The following is a 19,027-nucleotide window of genomic DNA, read 5'->3' as shown; positions in this document are numbered from 1 at the left end:
AAGAATTATTTCAACTCAACAACAAAAAAAGAAATACAACCCAATTAAAAAAAAAAAAAGTATGTGCCTGTAGGTCCAGACTAGGGCTGGGAGGTAATGGCATAGAAGAAAAAAATAATTATGTTAAGCTGAAGATATAGGTATTTTTTCCTTTAAAGAAAGTATAGTCAAATACAATGTATATACTTCATTTAGATTCTGGTTCAAACAAATCAACTGTAAGAAGACATTTTTTATATAATCAGGAAAATCTGGATATGGATCAGGTATTAAACCACCTAAATTAAGAAATTCCCCTGGATTTTGCTATGTGATAATAGCATAATGGTTATGTTTTTTTTTAAAGGCAAAGCTGTATTCTGAAAAATTCATAGCAAAATGACATAATGTCTGGGATTTGACTTAGAGTACTGCTGGGAGGAAAAATGTAGAAGAAATAGATGAACAAGAATAACAAAATGATAATCATTGTTAAAGCTGAGTGATAAGTATTGGTCCATTAGTGTTCATTATACTATTCTATCTCTGGGTGTATATGTTTGAAATTTTCCAAAATAAATAAAATTGCAAATGTTATTTAATATTGCTCTTGTCTTGGCTTTAAGTGACCAGGAAAATAAAAGCACTAGCAGTTGTTTTTTAGCACCCTACATAGCTAAAGCAGAAGGCTCATTTCAGATCCAACCTGACTCAAATTTCATCCAGGAAAGATCTTTCCAAGATGCTGAGATTGATCCAGTCTTACCTTTGGAAGGACAAGGAATAGGGAAGGACAAGAAAACAGAGGAAAACTGATCATACTCAATGAGAAAACTCTGATAGAGCAGTGAGTGCTTTGTAACACCCTATGTGGTCTCAGAAAATGCCACTTTTCTCTCAACCCTTGTATTTGGCAATGGATTCTTAGAAATGACACAAAAAGCATGAGCAACATCAGGGGGAAAAAAGATTAAAAAAAAAAAAAAAACAAGAAAAGCCTCGTGCAATGAAAAGGACAGTGAGGTGGAGCCAGAAGTTTGGGTTCTACTCTTGATTCAGGATCCTGTGCAAGTATTTTCAATTCCCAGTTTTCATTTCCCTGTCCCTAAAAGAAGAGGGAGAATTTCTGAAGTCCCTTCAAGAGTTGTGACTGACTGGCCTTGTTTAAGTGTATTAGAAACATCACCTAGAGCCAGATTCTGATCCCTTCAAGCACAAAGGCTCACAGCTAACTATAAGGTTGGAACCAGCCCTTAGATATTGCTAATTCCCTTTCAATGTTCTATTAAGAACAGTTTTCACTGAAACTCGAGCCTGTTTATGTTTTTAACCTTCCACATGATGGAGTGTAAGGAGTTCCCCATGTTGACTTCTTGATGCATGAAATAGGACTTTACCTTAAGAAGCAAGAAGACCTAAGGGACCAAGTTAATAAAACAAATACTACTGTGCCTTGGTGGGCCAGTATGTGCTGAGGAACAGGAGTGGGCAGGTTCTGAGACAGCTAATGCCCATCCCCAGGGCAGTAGACTCACTGAGATTTTGGTGAAAATGTAGAGTAACAGGGACAGAATAGAGAGGTAGATCTGGATCCGCTTGCCTCCAAATCGTTTCTTCAGGTACTCTGGCATTGTCACCACCTGCATGGGATGTAAGAAAGGTCATCATCAGCTAAATTGACCAGAAGACTCAGAGAAGAAGGGTCAGAGAAATCTGTAAGGTAGCCAGATGGCCCCATTCTTCAATCCAAACTCGATCCCATATGCCCTACCACTGCAAGGGTAGGGTATTATCCCAGGACACTGAAGATGCCCAATAGACACTTTTTTAAATGAACACATGAACACATGTGTTCGTGTGATCTGCAAGAAAGCAGATCTTCACCCTGAAGGAAGAGGAAATAGATATACATTCCTACACAGAGTGCCTACTGTGAACAAGTAGCCAGGCTGTGTGTATGGTTCTTCTGCTCTGCACACAGGCTTTGCCAAAGATTGTCACTGCAGTCCTGCTCAACTGTTCTCCCAGTTCCTTTCTGCAAATTCTGACTATACTTCTGTCTCACTCACTCAACCCTGAGCCTGCTGTCTTCTGGGATCACACACGTGTCACCAATAGTCCATGAGCCTCCAGAAGATGTAGAGTCTGTCCTATGTTCTTTCTGTATTGCTTTCAGCTCCTAACGTAGGTATTCATTATATCTCACTAAACAGATACCACCAAAGCTGTCTTGTGTAAAATGTCAGAGATATTTAGTCAAGAGACTTAGCATGCATTCAATAGTTGAATAGCAGCTGCAAGAGCTACTGAAAGGGAAATACAGTTCTTTTTCCCATGCTGCTTCCCTTCCAGGAGCAGAGGCACACATGGCAGTGCCTTGCAAGTGTACACCCAATGCGAAGGGACATGATGCTTAAGAGGGCTCTGCATAGAATGAGGTTGTTTAGAGGGCTTCTTAGACAGTCAAGTCATGGCTGAGTGGATCTGTTGAATGTCCCTAAAAGTGGTCAAAAATTTTATAACCTGGAAAAGAGAACCAAGCCACAGGTGTTCTCTGCCATTTATGCTATAAAGTCTCCTTTGTCTTTCAGGAGGATGGAGCTCATACTGTGTGTGTGTGTGTGTGTGTGTGTGATACATATTATATATAATATTTGTATTATATATAATACATAATAATATGTTATATATTATATATTATAATAATATAATATATTTGTATTAGATATATGTGGGTGTAGGTGTGTGTGTGTGTGTATATATATATATATATATATATACTGCATGAAATGGAATAACAGAGCAGATACTTACCCCAGCCTTAATGTAAATGGGAACAAACACCCAGCCCAAGACAACCACCCAAATCAGTGCCTGAAACAAACAAAACAATAGGTAGAATCAAACCAGGAGGAACCTTAGCCCATTCTGCTATCTGCCCTCAATTACTACAGGAAAATCACCAAGCATATTCTCTTGGGGCTCTGGGGACTCCCCAAGTGGCCATCAGAAAATGAAAGAGGCCTTTGCTGCCTGATTGGCCCACAGGAATGGTAGTTAGGCAATAGCAGAGGGACCCCAGGGGGCGCCATTGACAACATAGCCCCTTTGGCCTCTTCTCAGGTTTACAAGGAGTAAAATACTACTTAGAGAACTTTTAAATAATAATAATAATGATAATGGAAATCTGGTGGTAAGAATTTCAAAACCTCCAATATGGCCAAAAGGGTACAAGAGGACTTGATTTTTAAGAGAAGAAAAAAATACTATTGCCATTATATCATTATATAGTTTTCTCACGCTACTCTGGTGGAAGTGGAATGGGACCGTGGAGCTCCTGAAGCTGTGCCCCTTTTCCATCTACATCAGAGGGAAGCCCTGGTTGATTCCCTAACACTTAGAGCATCTCTAAGCACAGATTGAACTGGCTAACTGCTAAATTTCCTTCTAGCTCCAAGACCCAGTGTCTCTGATGTTACTCACATTCCATTCAAAGCCTCCCATGGCAATGCCTGCAGCAGCTCCTGTCCCAGCCAGCCCCACAAAGTGGCCACTTCCAATGTTACTGGCAAAGAGAGATGCTCCAATCTGGAAACACAAAGAGAAAGTCTGGTAAGGATTCTATGCTCCACCAGGACACTCAAAGGTAGACCAAACAGAGAAGAGGCATGTCACCCACAAGAAGGACAAGAAAGAGCAGAGGCAGGCTGGAAACTTGACTGTATGTCTGTAGGGACCACTGATGCACAAGGTGGATGTAGGGTCTTGGGTAATAGTGAAGATGGAAAAGAGAGGATTGAGGAAGAAGCAGTGTGTATCCACAAAGTAGATCATCTGTGGATCCTTTGTCAACCCAATGGCCAATAACAAAGAAGACATGGGAAACCCCACAGCCCACTGAGCTTTCCTTATAAGACTTCCAAGAGGCTGTCTGCTCAGAAGCAGGCCCTGTGCCATTCATCTCTGTGTCCTCAACACTTCTGACATATGACCCTGACCAAACTGACTTTCAGTAAATGTGGACAGTTTTGATAAAAGGACTCATTTAAAGGAAGTCTCTGGGCCTTAGTCCTCTTACTTATTAGAGAAGGCAAGGGGTAGAACGAATGATTCCTAATTATTAAATTCTATAATCCCCACTGGATATTATATAAGACTGATGAATCACTGGCCTCTACCTCTGAAACCAATACTACATTATACGTTAATGGAATTTAAATAAATTTTTTTTTAAATTCTATGATCCCATGTGCCCCCAAGTAACATGAGATGCTACTAATAATAACTCTCTAAAACAATATAGTATTTTTATTTTTTATTTTTTACAAAGGTCTCCTAGACCCCATGGACACATGCACAAAACGCTGCATTTTTCAAGGATATACATATATCTAAATACATAGGTTAGAAGACAGGAAGGATATATATTAAAGACCCAAGATTAGAAGCCTAGAAGGAAAAAGGAGGATGAGACTGTGAATGGGAGATGAAGGAGAAAACATCCAGTAAAGCAAGAGAGGGATCTTGCACTAACCAGTCATGATACTGTGTGATCAACTCAACTGCATCTAAAGTCCAAGAGAACTCTAAAAAGTTCAAGAGTCCTTCCATACCCAGGAGGAGAGGCATAGCACCATTTGATAAGTACCAAACTAGTATAATTATCCCCATCCTTGCTGAGAAGTGGGAGAAAGTTGATAATTATTTGTCTAATATCCCTAACATGTAACAATCTGGAACAAAACACAGAATGCTATTTCCCAAAAGACAGATTACTCCAAGAAACTGTCCTAAATATATTAGCCCCTATCCCCAATATGAGGCAATGGGTGTTTAGTACCAAATAGTTTAGTTAGAGAAAAAGGAGTTCACTGAAGGCCAGGCCAGAAGGTCTCTGGAATGATAACATAATTGTATAAAAGTGCATTCATTAATTCACTCAATGAATATTAATTTGGTATCGATTCAAGTATCAAGCACTATTCTAGACCCTGGAGATTCTGCTGTGAATAGCACAGACAAAATCTCTACTCTCCAGAAGCTTGAATTCTAACAGAGGAAATATATATAGTTTTTTTAAAAAGAGAGATCAGAAAAAGGCGAGTAGAGAGGATGTAATAGAGTGACTATTTACAACTGGAGAGTCAGGAAAGATCCCTCTGTGTGGATGACCTCTAAGTTAAGACTGAAGTGATAAAAGAAGTCCATAATCCCAAAATCAGAAGGAAGGTTGTCATTGTTGAGAAGCAAAAAGAAGGCCAGATGGAGTATTGTAGGCAAGGAGGAAGGTGTTGTGAGATGTGGCTGGGAAGTCAGGCAGGCATACATCATGTAGCTCCTAGCAGGCAAGGATAGGAGGTTTGGATTTTATTCTAAGTGTGAGAAGCTACTGGAGTTTTTTAAGGAGGTAGGGGAGGCTGAGGGAGAGGGTGAGAGAGAATCTTAAGCAGGCTCCCTCCACACCCAGTACAACCCTGAGATCATGACCTGAGCCAAAATCAAGACAGATGCCTAACCAACTGAACCACCCAGGTACCCCACCACTAGAGGGTTTTAATCAGTGGAGACAGGACTTAATTTGCTTTTAAAGATTGTTCTCAGGCATGTGGATAATGTAGCGCTGGGGCAAGGGAGAAAGCAGAGAAACTGTATGTAGGCTAATGCTCTATATGCATGAGAGGACAGTGTCTTGGTCTCTGGTAATAGCAGTCAAGACAAAGGCAAGTGTAGAGATTGGAGTGTGTTTTAGAAATAAAGTTGACAGGAGTCCTGACTCTTGGAATTACCCTTAATGGATCAGATGTGGGAAATGAGGGAGAGAGTAATCAAAGGTAACTCCTAGATTCAGGACTTGGTAGGTGGATGCCATTTATTAAGGGGAAAAATGGATCCATAGAAGAGTGGATAAAGAAGATATGATTATACATATAAGGGAATACATATATATATGTGTGTATATATATATATGTGTGTGTATATATATATGTATTCTATTATATGTATAACCATGTGTATGTATATGATATATATATAATGGAATATTACTGAGCCATAAAAAGAATGAAATCTTTCCATTTGTGACAACTTGAATGGACCTAGAGAGTATGATACCAAGTAAAATAAGTCAGTCAGAGAAAGACAAATACCATATGATTTCATTCATACGTGGAACTTAAGAAACAAAACAAAGAAAAAAGAAGGGGAAAGAAAACAGACTCTTAAATACAGAGAACTAATTGGGAATTGCCAGAAGGAAGGTTGGAGGGGATGAGTAAAATAGATAAAAGGGATTAAAAGTACACTTATCTTTATGAGCACTGAGAATTGTACAGAATTGTTGAATCATTATATTGTTCACCTAAAATTAATATAACACTGTATGTTAATTACACTCGAATTTTTAAAAAGAAGAAGGAGGGGAAATGGGAGGAAAACAGACTGTTCAGAGACATTCACCTCTTTCTTGTCAAAGCTTGGTGGGGATAACAGTCCACTTTTATTTTTTATTTTTGGAGGTTAATATTTGTTAGTATGTATTAATATTTTAATTGCAATTTAAGGAACAAAGAAGAGATCCTGCCATCAACTGAAATTTTTTTAATCATCATGTTTCTTTTTTTAAAATTATGTTAACTGTTAGTTAACAGTCCACTTTCAGTCAGAATTCCCCTCTGCCTATATGAACAGACACTTCTCCAATGAAGATGTACAAATGGTATCAGACACATGAAAAAATGTTCATCATCACTAGCCATCAGGGAAATTCAAATTAAAACCACATTAAGATACCACCTTACACCAGTTAGAATGGCCAAAATTAGCAAGACAGGAAACAACATGTGTTGGAGGGGATGTGGAGAAAGGGGAACACTCTTACACTGTTGGTGGGAATGCAAGTTGGTGCAGCCACTTTGGAGTGTGGAGATTCCTCAAGAAATTAAAAATAGAGCTTCCCTATGACCCTGCCATTGCACTACTGGATATTTACCCCAAAGATACAGATGTAGTGAAAAAAGGGCCATCTGTACCCCAATGTTTATAACAGCAATGGACATGGTCGCCAAACTGTGGAAAGAACCAAGATGCCCTTCCACGGACGAATGGATAAGGAAGATGTGGTCCATATACACTATGGAGTATTATGCCTCCATCAGAAAGGATGAATACCCAACTTTTGTAGCAACATGGACGGGACTGGAAGAGATTATGCTGAGTGAAATAAGTCAAGCAGAGAGAGTCAATTATCATATGGTTTCACTTATTTGTGGAGCATAACAAATAGCATGGAGGACAAGGGGAGATGGAGAGGAGAAGGGAGTTGAGGGAAATTGGAAGGGGAGGTGAACCATGAGAGACTATGGACTCTGAAAAACAATCTGAGGGGTCTGAAGGGGCGAGGGGGTGGGAGGTTGGGGGAACCAGGTGGTGGGTACTGGAGAGGGCACGTATTGCATGGAGCACTGGGTGTGGTGCAAAAACAATGGATACTGTTATGCTGAAAATAAATTTAAAAAAGAAGAATTCCCTTCTGCCTGTCCTGGCCCATTATCCTTTTATTTATCATCTTTCACTTGATAAATTATTAAGCATAATGTTGTACTATTAAGGGCATAATTACCAGTAATGATTAACTGCATTAGATTAACCTTAAGTTCAAGAAGTCCTCTCCAACATTCCCCCAAAGAGGAACATTGGACTTTAAGCAGTTGCAGGCTTTTCTGAGGTACCCCCTTACCATCTGATAGAACGGGGATCAGGAGAGCTTTGGGGGTACCACATGTCCTGCCCAGAGTCAGTTAATTTTTGTCATGGTCACTACTATTTTCCCAGTCACTTACCCTGTCTTCATTCTGGACTTCCTCCCTTCACCCCTTGGCCTTCACTCAATCATTTACCCAAACCCTGACTCTGTCTTCACAATGTTAAAGGCATCTAGCACTTCTTATACTGCCCCTGTAAAGGCTGTGGTTATCTCTCAGTAGGCTTCTAGATGATCTCCACTCTCCCCTACCCACATGGCCGATTCCACAAAGTACAACTCTGATCAAACCACATTTCCATATTTAGAGACCCTCCCCAACCCCCAGATGGGCCTGCCAAGGCAGTCTTCCTTGAAGTTCCAGGTAGTCCTCAGGGTGCCTGGGTGGCTCAGTCGGTTAACATCTGCCTTTGGCTCAGGTCATAACCCCCAGGTCCTGGGATCCAGTGTCGCATGCATGTCTGGCTCCCTGCTCACTGGGGAGGCTGCTTCTCCCTCTCCCGCCCTCCCTCCCCGACTCATGTTCTCTCTCTCTTTCTCTCTCTCTCTTAAATACATATATAAATAGCATCTTTTAAAAATCTATTTTTTTAAATTTTTTATTTTTTCAGCGTAACAGTATTCATTATTTTTGCACCGCACCCAGAATCTATTTTTAAAAAAGATGTAGTCTTAGGAATTCAACAAGATTTCAAGTTAAAGTCCCCTCCAGTGAGAAGTTTGAAATTAAAAATTACAGTTTGAATACTTTCTTGACCTTTTACTATCTGGGTGATCATAATATCTGTGAGCTTCAATCTTCTTTCATGACAGGGTTATTCAGGAGTCAAATGAGATTATCAATCAATAATGACTGACATTTAGCCAGCACTCAATCAGAGTCCTTTCTCTCCTCCAAGAGGACAAAGACAATTCATAAGACCTGCAATGGACACTGTTATAGACGGATTGTGTTCCCCCAAAATTTAACCTTCTAATGTGACTTTATTAGGAGATAGGTTATTTACGGAGGTAATTAAGGTTAAATTAAGTCATAAGAGTGGGGCCATAATCTGACAGGACTGATCCTTATAAGAAAGAGACACCATCTCTCTCTCTCTCTCTTTCTTTCTCTCTCTCACTCTCCCTCTCTCCCTCCCTCTCTCTTTTCCTCTCCCTGTGTCCCTCCCTCCCACCATTCCTCTCTTCCTCTCTTTCATTCTCTACTCAGAAAAAAGGCCATGTGAATGCATGGACAGAAGGCAATCATCTACAAGCCAGAAAAAGAGGTCTCACCAGAAACCAACCCTCCAGAAATGTGGATAAATAAATTCCTCTTGTTTAAAGCTCCCAGTGTATGGTATTTTGTCAGGGCAGTACAAGCAGGCTAGTAGTAACAGACACCACTGCTTCATCACTTCCACTCCCCTGCCAGGTTTTTACTCTGCCCTTCCTCTCACTAAAGTTCATTAACAATGCTTTCATCACTCTGGTTTCCCAAACACTCTCTGTCCACTCCTCACTGACATTCATGCCCATTTGGGAAACATGTCCCATCCAGAGGGTGACCCAGTGATATGAATAATTATGTTCTTCTCTATAATTTCTTCCCACAGTCCCTCTGAGTTCAGGACTTTAGACTTCATCTAAAATTTCCCCAGCTTGACCTTGCTTCTGACTAACTTCTTTCCAAGACTTCCTCATCCCCTGATGGGGTTCAAGAAGCTATTACAAGTATTCAGATGGCTTTGCTGTCACTGTGCAAGTTGAGCTGGGTCTGACCACACTCAACAGGTTTGATAGCAAGGTAATTGGGGAAATAAAATGTAACAACGAAAATGGCAAAAAGACTATGTTTTCTTTTGAATTTTGGGAAAGTCATAATCACATTTGACTTCCTAAACTTCCTACCCTAGAAAGTTGGCAGGAGAGGAAATATATGGAGAAATTAGAGAATTGTAAGTCTTCCAGAGTTGTATTGGACCCACAAATGTCATGGCTTGAATTCCCTCTGCAACACTCTGCAAGTGATGGTCAGTTTCTGAATGCATACTTCTAGTGACAGAGAGCTCCCCACTTTACAAGGCAGCTGAAACCATATGGGAAAAATTCTAATGATTAAAAAGTTCTCCTTTACCTTGAGCTGAAATCTACCCTGCTGCCTTCTGGAGCAATACAGAACAGTCAAATCTCTCTCCCATAAGCTAGCTCTTCCAATATCTAAGGAAAGGGGTTGTGCCTACCCTCAAATCTTCTCTAAACTAAGCTTCCTCTTCTCATATGTCTGCTCTTCACTGGCCATGGACTTGAATCTATCTCACCAGAAATTACAGGCCTTCAAGGCTGTCTGCAATCCAACCCCCTCATCCTTCTCCATCCCCAGAAGCCTCTCCATACTATTTCATATCCCCTACACTCCAGTTAAATTACACTGACTCAGTTTCCTAGATATGCTCTGAGATTTCCTACCTTCTGTTTTTATTTATTTATGCCATTGCCCTCTGCATGAACCTCCTCTCCATCAAACTCTGATGTCCCCAAAACACTGACCCAGTCTTCAATCCCAATCCCATCTCTCCACTGACACCATTCAGAGCTGATCTCTTCCTCCTCCAATCTCTAACTCCCACTCCTCATCTGTTGCACTCTCCTGGGCATCATACTGCTTCCACACTAAATGTTGCCCCCCTCCCATATCTTTTAGCCCTCAAAGAGCACAGAACCTTTCTTGCACATGACAAGCATGCCATAAAAGTCTGCTGAGTGAGTGAGTGAGTGAGTGAGTGAGTGAGTTGGTGTATCAATTCCTAGGGTGGTGGCGACAAATTGCCTTAGAGTTGTATTTATTCCCACTGTCTGCATAGAGTTGGGACTCTTCATAGGGACATATCAAGGATGGCTCTCTACTGAGGAAGAGGCAATAAACTTGGCCTGCCAGGCCCAGATGGTACCCAGGAGAACAATGGGGCATGCTAGGACTATACACTACTCTGAGATGTTAATATGGTGACCTGTAAGATCAGTGTTAGTAAGACCTCAAGTGGAATCTGACCTTCTGGGTTAGTCCCTCAAAGAACCAAGTAAATAGGTTCTCCCATATATTTCTGACATAAATGTAATTCTGGAAAGTAGTTTGTTGGTACATATCAAAATTTCATCTCCCTCCACCATATGACACTACTTTTAGTACTCTACCTTATGCAAATTATCAAAAATATAGACAAACATTTATATGAAAGTATTTCTTAGTATGTTCATTGCCATGTTACTTATAATACAGGAAAGTTTGGAAACAACATAAAGGCCCCATAATAGGAAGACAACCAGATAGATGAAGGTATAAACCTGTAATGGACTATTGCACAGCCATTAAAATCATTGCTTTGAAGAATTTGTTATGATGGGAAGATGAAAGTGATAAAATGTCAAATAAAAAATAATATACAAAGTTTTAAAGAGAGAGATAGTGATAGAGATAGGGATACATTTCCACATTTAACAGTGGTTATCTTTGAAAGAGAAAACAATGAATGTGTTTTTGTACTTTTTTTGTACTTTTCTAATCTTTCCACAATCAGTTTGTGTAATTTTATAAGCAGAACACAATTCGTAAAACCTTTAACAATAAAGGGAAATCATTCCAGAGCTGTCTCAGATTCATTTGCAGAACCTGAGAACAAAACATGCAGGAAAGTTGTGTTTGTTGGGGGCAATATAAGAAAAGACATGAAAATGTCATAGAATGCTACCTAAAAATTGTGTTTTGTGTGACAAGAAAAAGAAAATGGGAACTATATGGAACAGCCTATTTACTTGCCAACTCCAGTCATCTGATGGTAGAGCTGGAATTACCTTGGAAATAATTAAGTTCAACCTTGTTATTTTCAAATGAAAACAAAATTATAGCCCTGAGGAAGAATGTGATTCAAGTTTACCCATTAATGCTACATTTACTTTCACACCTTTAGGAAAGTAGGATGATAGTATGACACTCCAAACCACCCACCCAAGAGTCAAGAATTGCTTATGGCAATGGACAACGGCAATGGACAATGGCTGTCTTCCTTATTTCACCATCAGAGGCAGCCAATGGATTTGCAAAAAGTATCCTGTATCAATAATCATGCCTGAAAATATAAATAAGTGGTATGGACCCCACTTGCTTTCCTTCCATCCAAGAACACTGGGAGACTTCCAACCTGGTTCTAATCTTGGTTCTGTCAAAAATTTTATGACCATGAACCAGTCACTTCCTTGCCTTGAACCTCAGTTTCTTCTACAATAAACTGAGAATAAGAATCCGTAGCTTACCCCACAAGGAGGTTGTCAGGCTTAAATGACATGACAAATATGAGACATCTTTTTTTTAAGATTTTATTTGTTTATTTGGCAGACAGAGATTACAAGCAGGCAGAGAGGCAGGGAGCCTGATGCGGGGCTCAATCCCAGGATCTGGGATCATGACCTGAGCCTAAGGCAGAGGCTTTAACCCACTGAGCCACCCAGGCACCCAATAAGATACATCTTTAAGAAAGTTTTCCCACTGTATGAGGGAAGTGGCAGGCAAGATAAAAAAAAGAAAAGAAGAAGAAAAGAAAGAAGGGGAAAGAAAGGAAGGAAGGAAAAAAGAAGGAGAAAGAAAGAAGAAAGATAGATGATAGAGGAAGAAAGAAGGAAGGGAGGGAGGGAGAGAGGAACGGAGGAAGGGAGAGAGGGAGGAAGAAAGAAAGAGAGAGAGCGGGGAGAGAGAGAGGGAGGGAGAAAGGAAGGGGGAAGGAGAAAGAAAGAAAGAAAGAGAGAGAGAGAGAGAAAGGAAGGAAGGAAGGAAGGAAGCAAGGAAGGAAGGAAGGAAAGTTAAGGGGGGCATGTGATGTGATGAGCACTGAGTGTAATATACAACTAATGAATCATTAAACACTACTTCCAAAATTAATGATGTATTATTCTTGGCTAATTGAAATTTAATTTAAAAAAAGAAAAGTTTTGTTCCACAAAGCTATGCTATTCTGGAGAAATACTGATGATGCTTTTATACAGCCCATGTTTTTATGGAGTGCCCCCAAATTTCCTGAAAGAGACAGAGTGGTCACTTTCTCTTAGAGGGAGCAAGATCTTCACAGCTCAAATGGAAAATAAACTCACTTAATTTCAAGAAACTGTTTTTCTTTGTTAATGGACCATATAATACCCAGAATGCCCAGACCTCTGGAGATGGCTTTTTGCTCCAGTTTCTATCTCCCCTTTAAGGAATGAAACAAAATATCCCAGAGTTTCCTCTCCACCCTTTCTCTGGGCTGTGCTAGATGATTGCCTTCAACTGTTCTCAAACTGGAGCATGCATCAGAATCTAAAGTAAAAATATGGAACACCCAGTTATATCTGAATTTCAGATAAACAAAATCACTTTTAATGAAATTATGTTCAAATATTGCATGAGACACGTTACACTAAAAAAATATTCATTGTTTCTCTGAAATTCAGATTTAATGAGCCACTATATTTTTATTTGTTAAATCTGGCAACTCCAATCACAGTCATTTGGAAATTTTGTTAAATCAAAGATGGTTGAATCCCATCCTTTCAACTTTCTGATACAGCGGGTCTGGGTTGAAGCTGGAAATTTTGCCTTTCTAACTAGAGCCCAGGTCTTGCTGATGCTGCTGTTGTGGGCACCACCCTTTGAGAGGCCTGTCCTGGGAGAATAAGAAAGGGAGAGAAATGACTAAATTTCGCAGTGCCTCCTCTAGGCCAAGTATGGGGCCAGGCACCTCATTCACTTTATTTTTTTTTTATTTAATCATTTTTTTTTAATTTATTTTCAGCATAACAGTATTCATTGTTTTTGTACCACGCCCAGTGCTCCATGCAGTCCGTGCCCTCTCTAATACCCACCACCTGGTTCCCCCAACCTCCCACCCCCCCACCTCTTCAAACCCCTCATTCACTTTAAACTACATCATGCTCACTATAGTCTGTGAGATAAGAATTATTCTCATTTTCATTTTATGGGTGAGAAGACTGAAAATCAGAACAGTGATTTTCCCAAGGTTCCATAGCCAAACTGACCAACATCCAAGAGACAGAAAGGGAGACCATACCACAGCTCTGACTTTCCCCTTCTTCCCCAGACATTCGCTTCTGAACATCCCTGAAGGGGCACAGTCGGGTCAGACTCCCCTACCCATCTCACTGTAAATTTAGAAACCGCATGTATACATCTGCATCATGCTTGTATTTCAGATTCTTCCCTCATCCCCTGGGGAAATGGTCTTAAAATCTGAATTAGTATTTTGATTCCATTATATCTTTTCATAGGAGAGGTTTGGAAAGATTTAAACTTTGACTCTTGCCATCTCTTAAGGATCACAATTCCTGGACTGGGACAGAAAAGAAGGTGGGGCTCATGTATTCAGACCATTTTATTTGAGATTCTGGTAAATATTTAGACACACACATTGCTCCAGAGCCATCATAATCTCTGTTTACTTTATATCAGCTTATGTCCTTCATGAACAATGGTGGCCATTCACACATTATCTTCACAAGTCTATCTTCTTGCCCTAAGAACCAAAAGGGCAGGAAATCAGGAAACCGCTGCCAAGGCTGGCACTTTCCCACAGGTTATTGGCACAAAAGGCAAGTGAGGTCTTCTGGTGGCATTCATAGGTCAAGGAGGCTAGAGATCAACCCTCTCACCATTCAGATGGGCTTGGGCTCTTCCTTGGGATCATCAACACTAGGAGTCCCTCACTCAAAGGGTCTGATTGATATGCATTGTCTCCCCTACTCTGGCCCCCTTTCAGTTCTTCAACTATCCCAAGATCCTTCCCATCTCAGGCCTTTGACCATTCTGTTCCTTCTTCTTGGATTATTCTTTCCCCAATCTTTATATGACTGCCTCCTGATCCTCCTGTCTCAACCTAAATACTCTGTCCTCGGAAAGGCCTTTCCTGATCCTCTTATGTAGGTTGAGAAAGACCACTTTCCTTCCCTCTCACCCTTGACTCAAATACACTTCCTTCTTAACACTTATCACTATTTGTAATTGTGGATAGATTTTGTAAGAATGTGTGTCACACACACACAAATATATGTCAGCACCTAACAGAGAACATAACACATAGTAGGTAATCAACATGTAAACATAGAATGAAATAATAACAATGCATAAATGGATAAATTATTGAATTCACAGTTTAAGAAGGAAGGTCTGGAGATGAGATAAAGTAATAATGATGATGATGGGGGCACCTGTCTGGCTATAGAATATATGACTCTTGATCTTAGGGTCATGAGTTTCAGCCCCACATTTAAGTAGAGATTACTTAAAAACATGGTGATGATGGTAATGATGATGATAATGATGTTATTTAAAATAGTCAACTCGTCTTACTACTAATTATACTCTGTTGTAAAAGATTAATGTATTTTAACTAACTGAATCCTCAAAACAACTCTGTAAGATAGGTGTTATATCCTCTATTTTTCAGTTGAGGAAACTGAAGCACAGAGAGTTTAACTCACCCAAGGCTACAAAGCTAGAAATGGGGAACTAGGGTTCAAAATAAAGCAGCCTGGCTCCAGGGCCCCCAGTCTTAGTCCAAACTCTAAATCACCTCACTAATATAAAATTTACCCAAACAAAGAGAAACATAGGTGACCTAAAATGTGCCATGCCAATGGTAGAAAGGGAAAGCCCAGATATATATCTAACATGAATAACCCAAAGTCTTCATCTTAGCTGATAGTTTCAGCACTCTTCTGACTTGAAACAACTAGAAATGTTGATTATAATTTACTTTTTCCTTTCTCTGTCTGGGAAAATGCTGACGTGTTAAAAAAAAATGCTAGGAAGGTATCCAGAGAGAAAGGAGAAACCAGGAGTTTATGCACCAACTAGATGACAGGAAATTGGCTACACACCCATCAACTGCCTAAGAACACAAAGAATACATGGGGTGGTGAGTGGCTGTGCATTAATCAGAGAAACTCCTCAGAGGGGATTAAGCCATGAAGAGCGACAGGGAAATAAATGGCCCTATCAAAAAGAGAGGAAGAAAGGCAGGGAGAGAAAGTGAGGGAAGGAAGAGAGGGGAAGAATGACTTGGTGGTAGAAGAAGATGAAAAGAAGAAGAGAGGGAACAGGCTATTCAAGAGCAAGGCAGCAACTGTCACATTAAGCAAAAAACCCTCACCAGAAAAGGGATACGTATCTACGTAAACAGTCAAGTTTTACAAAATCTTGACTCAACCTGAGAAAAAACAAATGTTTGAGACATCAAGGAAGCATAGTCATACCAGACTTTTCCAAGGGGTCCAATAGGGCTGAAATCAGGCACTATGATTGGGGCCAGTTTGCTTTTCCAATTTTACTACCATGAGCCTTAAAAAGACAAAGTCCGAAGAAAAAAAAGTTTTCTCTGTACACAGAAAGAGAAATGTGGAGCACTGCTGGACGAAGGCTTGACTTGGACCCAGCACCCTCTTAACCTCCTAAATTCTTACAGCCTACACTCTGTGGCCAGTGGCCAGAGAGCAGAATGCAGGTTAAGATCGTAGGTGACATTAACAAGGGGATCCAGCAAGAGTGTCTAAGGACATGTCCTTCTCCTCCCTCCTATTTCTTTAATTCAGCACATATTTCTCAAATGCCCATAGATGCAGGGTCTTAGACTAGGTATTAGAAGAAGAAAAAAAAGATTAAGAAAAACATAGCCTCGGCCCTGGGATAAACAAAAGCACACAGAGCTACATGCAAGTAGAAAACAATCAGAGCGGGAAGAAAGGGTCAACTGGACTTAGTGGTCACTTCTATTCAGGCTTATGAAGGTCAAGTACTTGTCTGTCCTGGGTTTTGCATCTTTCTGAACTTTGTTCCCTTGGTGAGCTCTCTGCCTCTTCTGTGTCCATTCACATACTTCATGCTCTTTCTCTCTCATTCATGAATTACCACCTAGGTCTTAGGCCTGCTAGACACTTTCAAGACCCACTCCAGTAGCATCTTAATAGATAGTTGATCATTAGGATTTAAAGACTTAAATATCAAATCAGATATATTTTACTCAATAAAGTTTAGTGAGTATAAAAAGCTGTCTTCTCAGTAAACAACATGTGTTGGAGAGGATGTGGAGAAAGGGGAACCCTCTCACACTGTTGGTGGGAATGCAAGTTTGGTGCAGCCACTTTGGAAAACAGTGTGGAGATTCCTTAAGAAATTAAAAATAGAGCTTCCCTATGATCTTGCAAGTGTGCTACTGGGTATTTACCCCAAAGATACTGCTATAGTGAAAAGAAGGGCCATCTGTACCCCAATGTTCATAGCAGCAATAGCCACAGTTGCCAAGCTTGTGGAAAGAACCAAGATGCCCTTCAACGGATGAATGGATAAGGAAGAGGTGGTCCATATATACTAAGGAGTATTATGCCTCCCTCAGAAAGGATAAATACCCAACTTTTGTTTCAACATGGATGGGACTGGAAGAGATTATGCTGAGTGAAACAAGTCAAGCAGAGAGAGTCAATTATCTTATGGTTTCACTTACTTGTGGAGCATAAGGTATAACCTAGAGGACATTGGGAGATGGAGCGGACAAGTGAGTTGGGGAAAATTGGAGGGAGAGACAAAACATGAGAGACTGGACTCTGAGAAACAAACTGAGGGTTTTGGAGGGGAGGGGGATGGGGTTGGGTGAGCCTGGTGGTGGGTATTATGGAGGGCACGTATTGCATGGAGCACTGGGTATGGTGCATAAACAATGAATCCTGGAACACTGAAAAATAAAATAAAATGGGGGGGGGTCTGTCTTCTTTCCTGAGGGAAAATTTTCATCATGGTCTCTATTCAATCCTAAAGAAAAGAATTTCTTGGTTTTCAGATAAACCTTTAGACTATACCTATTGATCTCACAAATTTCCAACCCAAAGAATAGGAAGAAAGGAGCTGAATAACCAGAAAAAGAGAAAGAGTCCTAGCTCTGTAATTATCTTGTATGAACTTGGGCAACCCGTGGGGTTAATCATTCTTGCTGGATCACTCAGATATGGGATACGATGACAGCCTTAAAAAGTTTTCAGCAACAATCTTAAGTAAGTACCATTATTGTCACTGTAGAGATAGCAAATGTAAGACACAGAGATGCTTAGTAACTCAAGCAAGGTCACACAACAATTAAGGGGCAGAAGCTAGGCTTGAACTCTAGCAGCCTGATTCCAGATCCTAGGCCTGAACAAGGGGTCAACAAATTAGGACTTATAGACCAAATCTGGCCCTCTGCCTCTTTTTGCAAATAAAGTTTTTTTGGAACATAGTCATGGCCATCCATTTATGTATTGTCCATGGCTAATTTCATGCTACAATAGCAGAGTTGAATAGTTGTGACAGAGACCATATAGCCTACAAAGCCAAAATATTTATTATCTGGCGCATTACAGAGAATGTTTTTCAACCCTCGCCCTACATCACTGTGGTATACTCCTCTCTGATGATTCTCTAATAATAAAAGAAGGAAAGGAACTGTGGCTATTGAGAGATCCACAGCCATTCAATTTTCCAGATCTTCTTTGGCAATAGACTGGCTAACATGCCCACACTCATTCTTGGTTCTTTGAGATCCTCAATCTGACTGTCCCCCATTACAGTGGAAACTCTGAGACTCAGAGAAGTTAATGATTTGCCCGATGTCACAAAGCTGGGACAAGCCAAGTCCTTTGGTTTCTTTGTGAGGTTCCCACTCCTTCTGGAGGGCTTATTTCTGCTTGAAGGAAGTTGTCAAAGGGTTTATTCAACCCCATTATAACCCACTTCTCCCTTGGAGCTGACTCAGGTGAGTATAATCAAATCCTCCTCCAAAATAAGGATTCTCCACTGGGCGGTGTATCTGAGGCCCAGCCTCTCTGATTAATTTCTGCTACCACTAGACAAGGAGTAGGGAATTTCCCCTTCAATGCTCACATTCCTGCTTCCCCATTTCCCACATCCCCAAATAATCATTACAACATAGCATACAGGCAACTGTTTGTTAAAAGCTGCCAACCACAGAAGGGAATCCTGAGCCATCAACCAGCCTAAAGTTACAAAAGGTATAGCTTCATGGTTTCATATTACTCAGTTGGCTTGGCTTGCTCAAGTGTGACTCAGGCTTCTGGAGGCCTCCCTGCCTGGCCCACTGTGTAAGCTGTCTCCTCTTGTAACCCAGCCTTGGAGTGCTTGCTCTTCCTCTTCAATTGCCCCTCACTTCTATTCTTTTTTTTTTTCTTTTCAGCGTTAACAGAATTCATTGTTTTTGCACCACACCCAGTGCTCCATGCAAT

The 19,027-nt window shown here is 40.5% G+C and overlaps 1 protein-coding gene across 1 annotated transcript in view; it reads right to left on the bottom strand.

Annotated features, from left to right (window-relative positions):
* The window catches only part of SLC5A1 (solute carrier family 5 member 1), a 68,597-nt gene that overhangs the window by 39,398 nt on the left and 10,172 nt on the right, over positions 1–19,027 (bottom strand). Inside the window, exons 3-5 of the mRNA XM_032883228.1 lie at positions 3,463–3,567; positions 2,794–2,853; positions 1,515–1,619 (exon numbers count right to left, since the gene is read on the bottom strand). Of these exons, the coding sequence (XP_032739119.1) occupies positions 1,515–1,619; positions 2,794–2,853; positions 3,463–3,567 (270 nt within the window). The remainder of the gene's footprint in view (positions 1–1,514; positions 1,620–2,793; positions 2,854–3,462; positions 3,568–19,027) is intronic.

This window comes from Lontra canadensis, unplaced genomic scaffold, assembly GCF_010015895.1.
Source record: "Lontra canadensis isolate GAN:19392208 unplaced genomic scaffold, GSC_riverotter_1.0 scaffold87, whole genome shotgun sequence".
NCBI classification, from domain to species: Eukaryota; Metazoa; Chordata; class Mammalia; order Carnivora; family Mustelidae; genus Lontra; species Lontra canadensis.
This window is presented reverse-complemented; position numbering and strand designations above follow the sequence as displayed.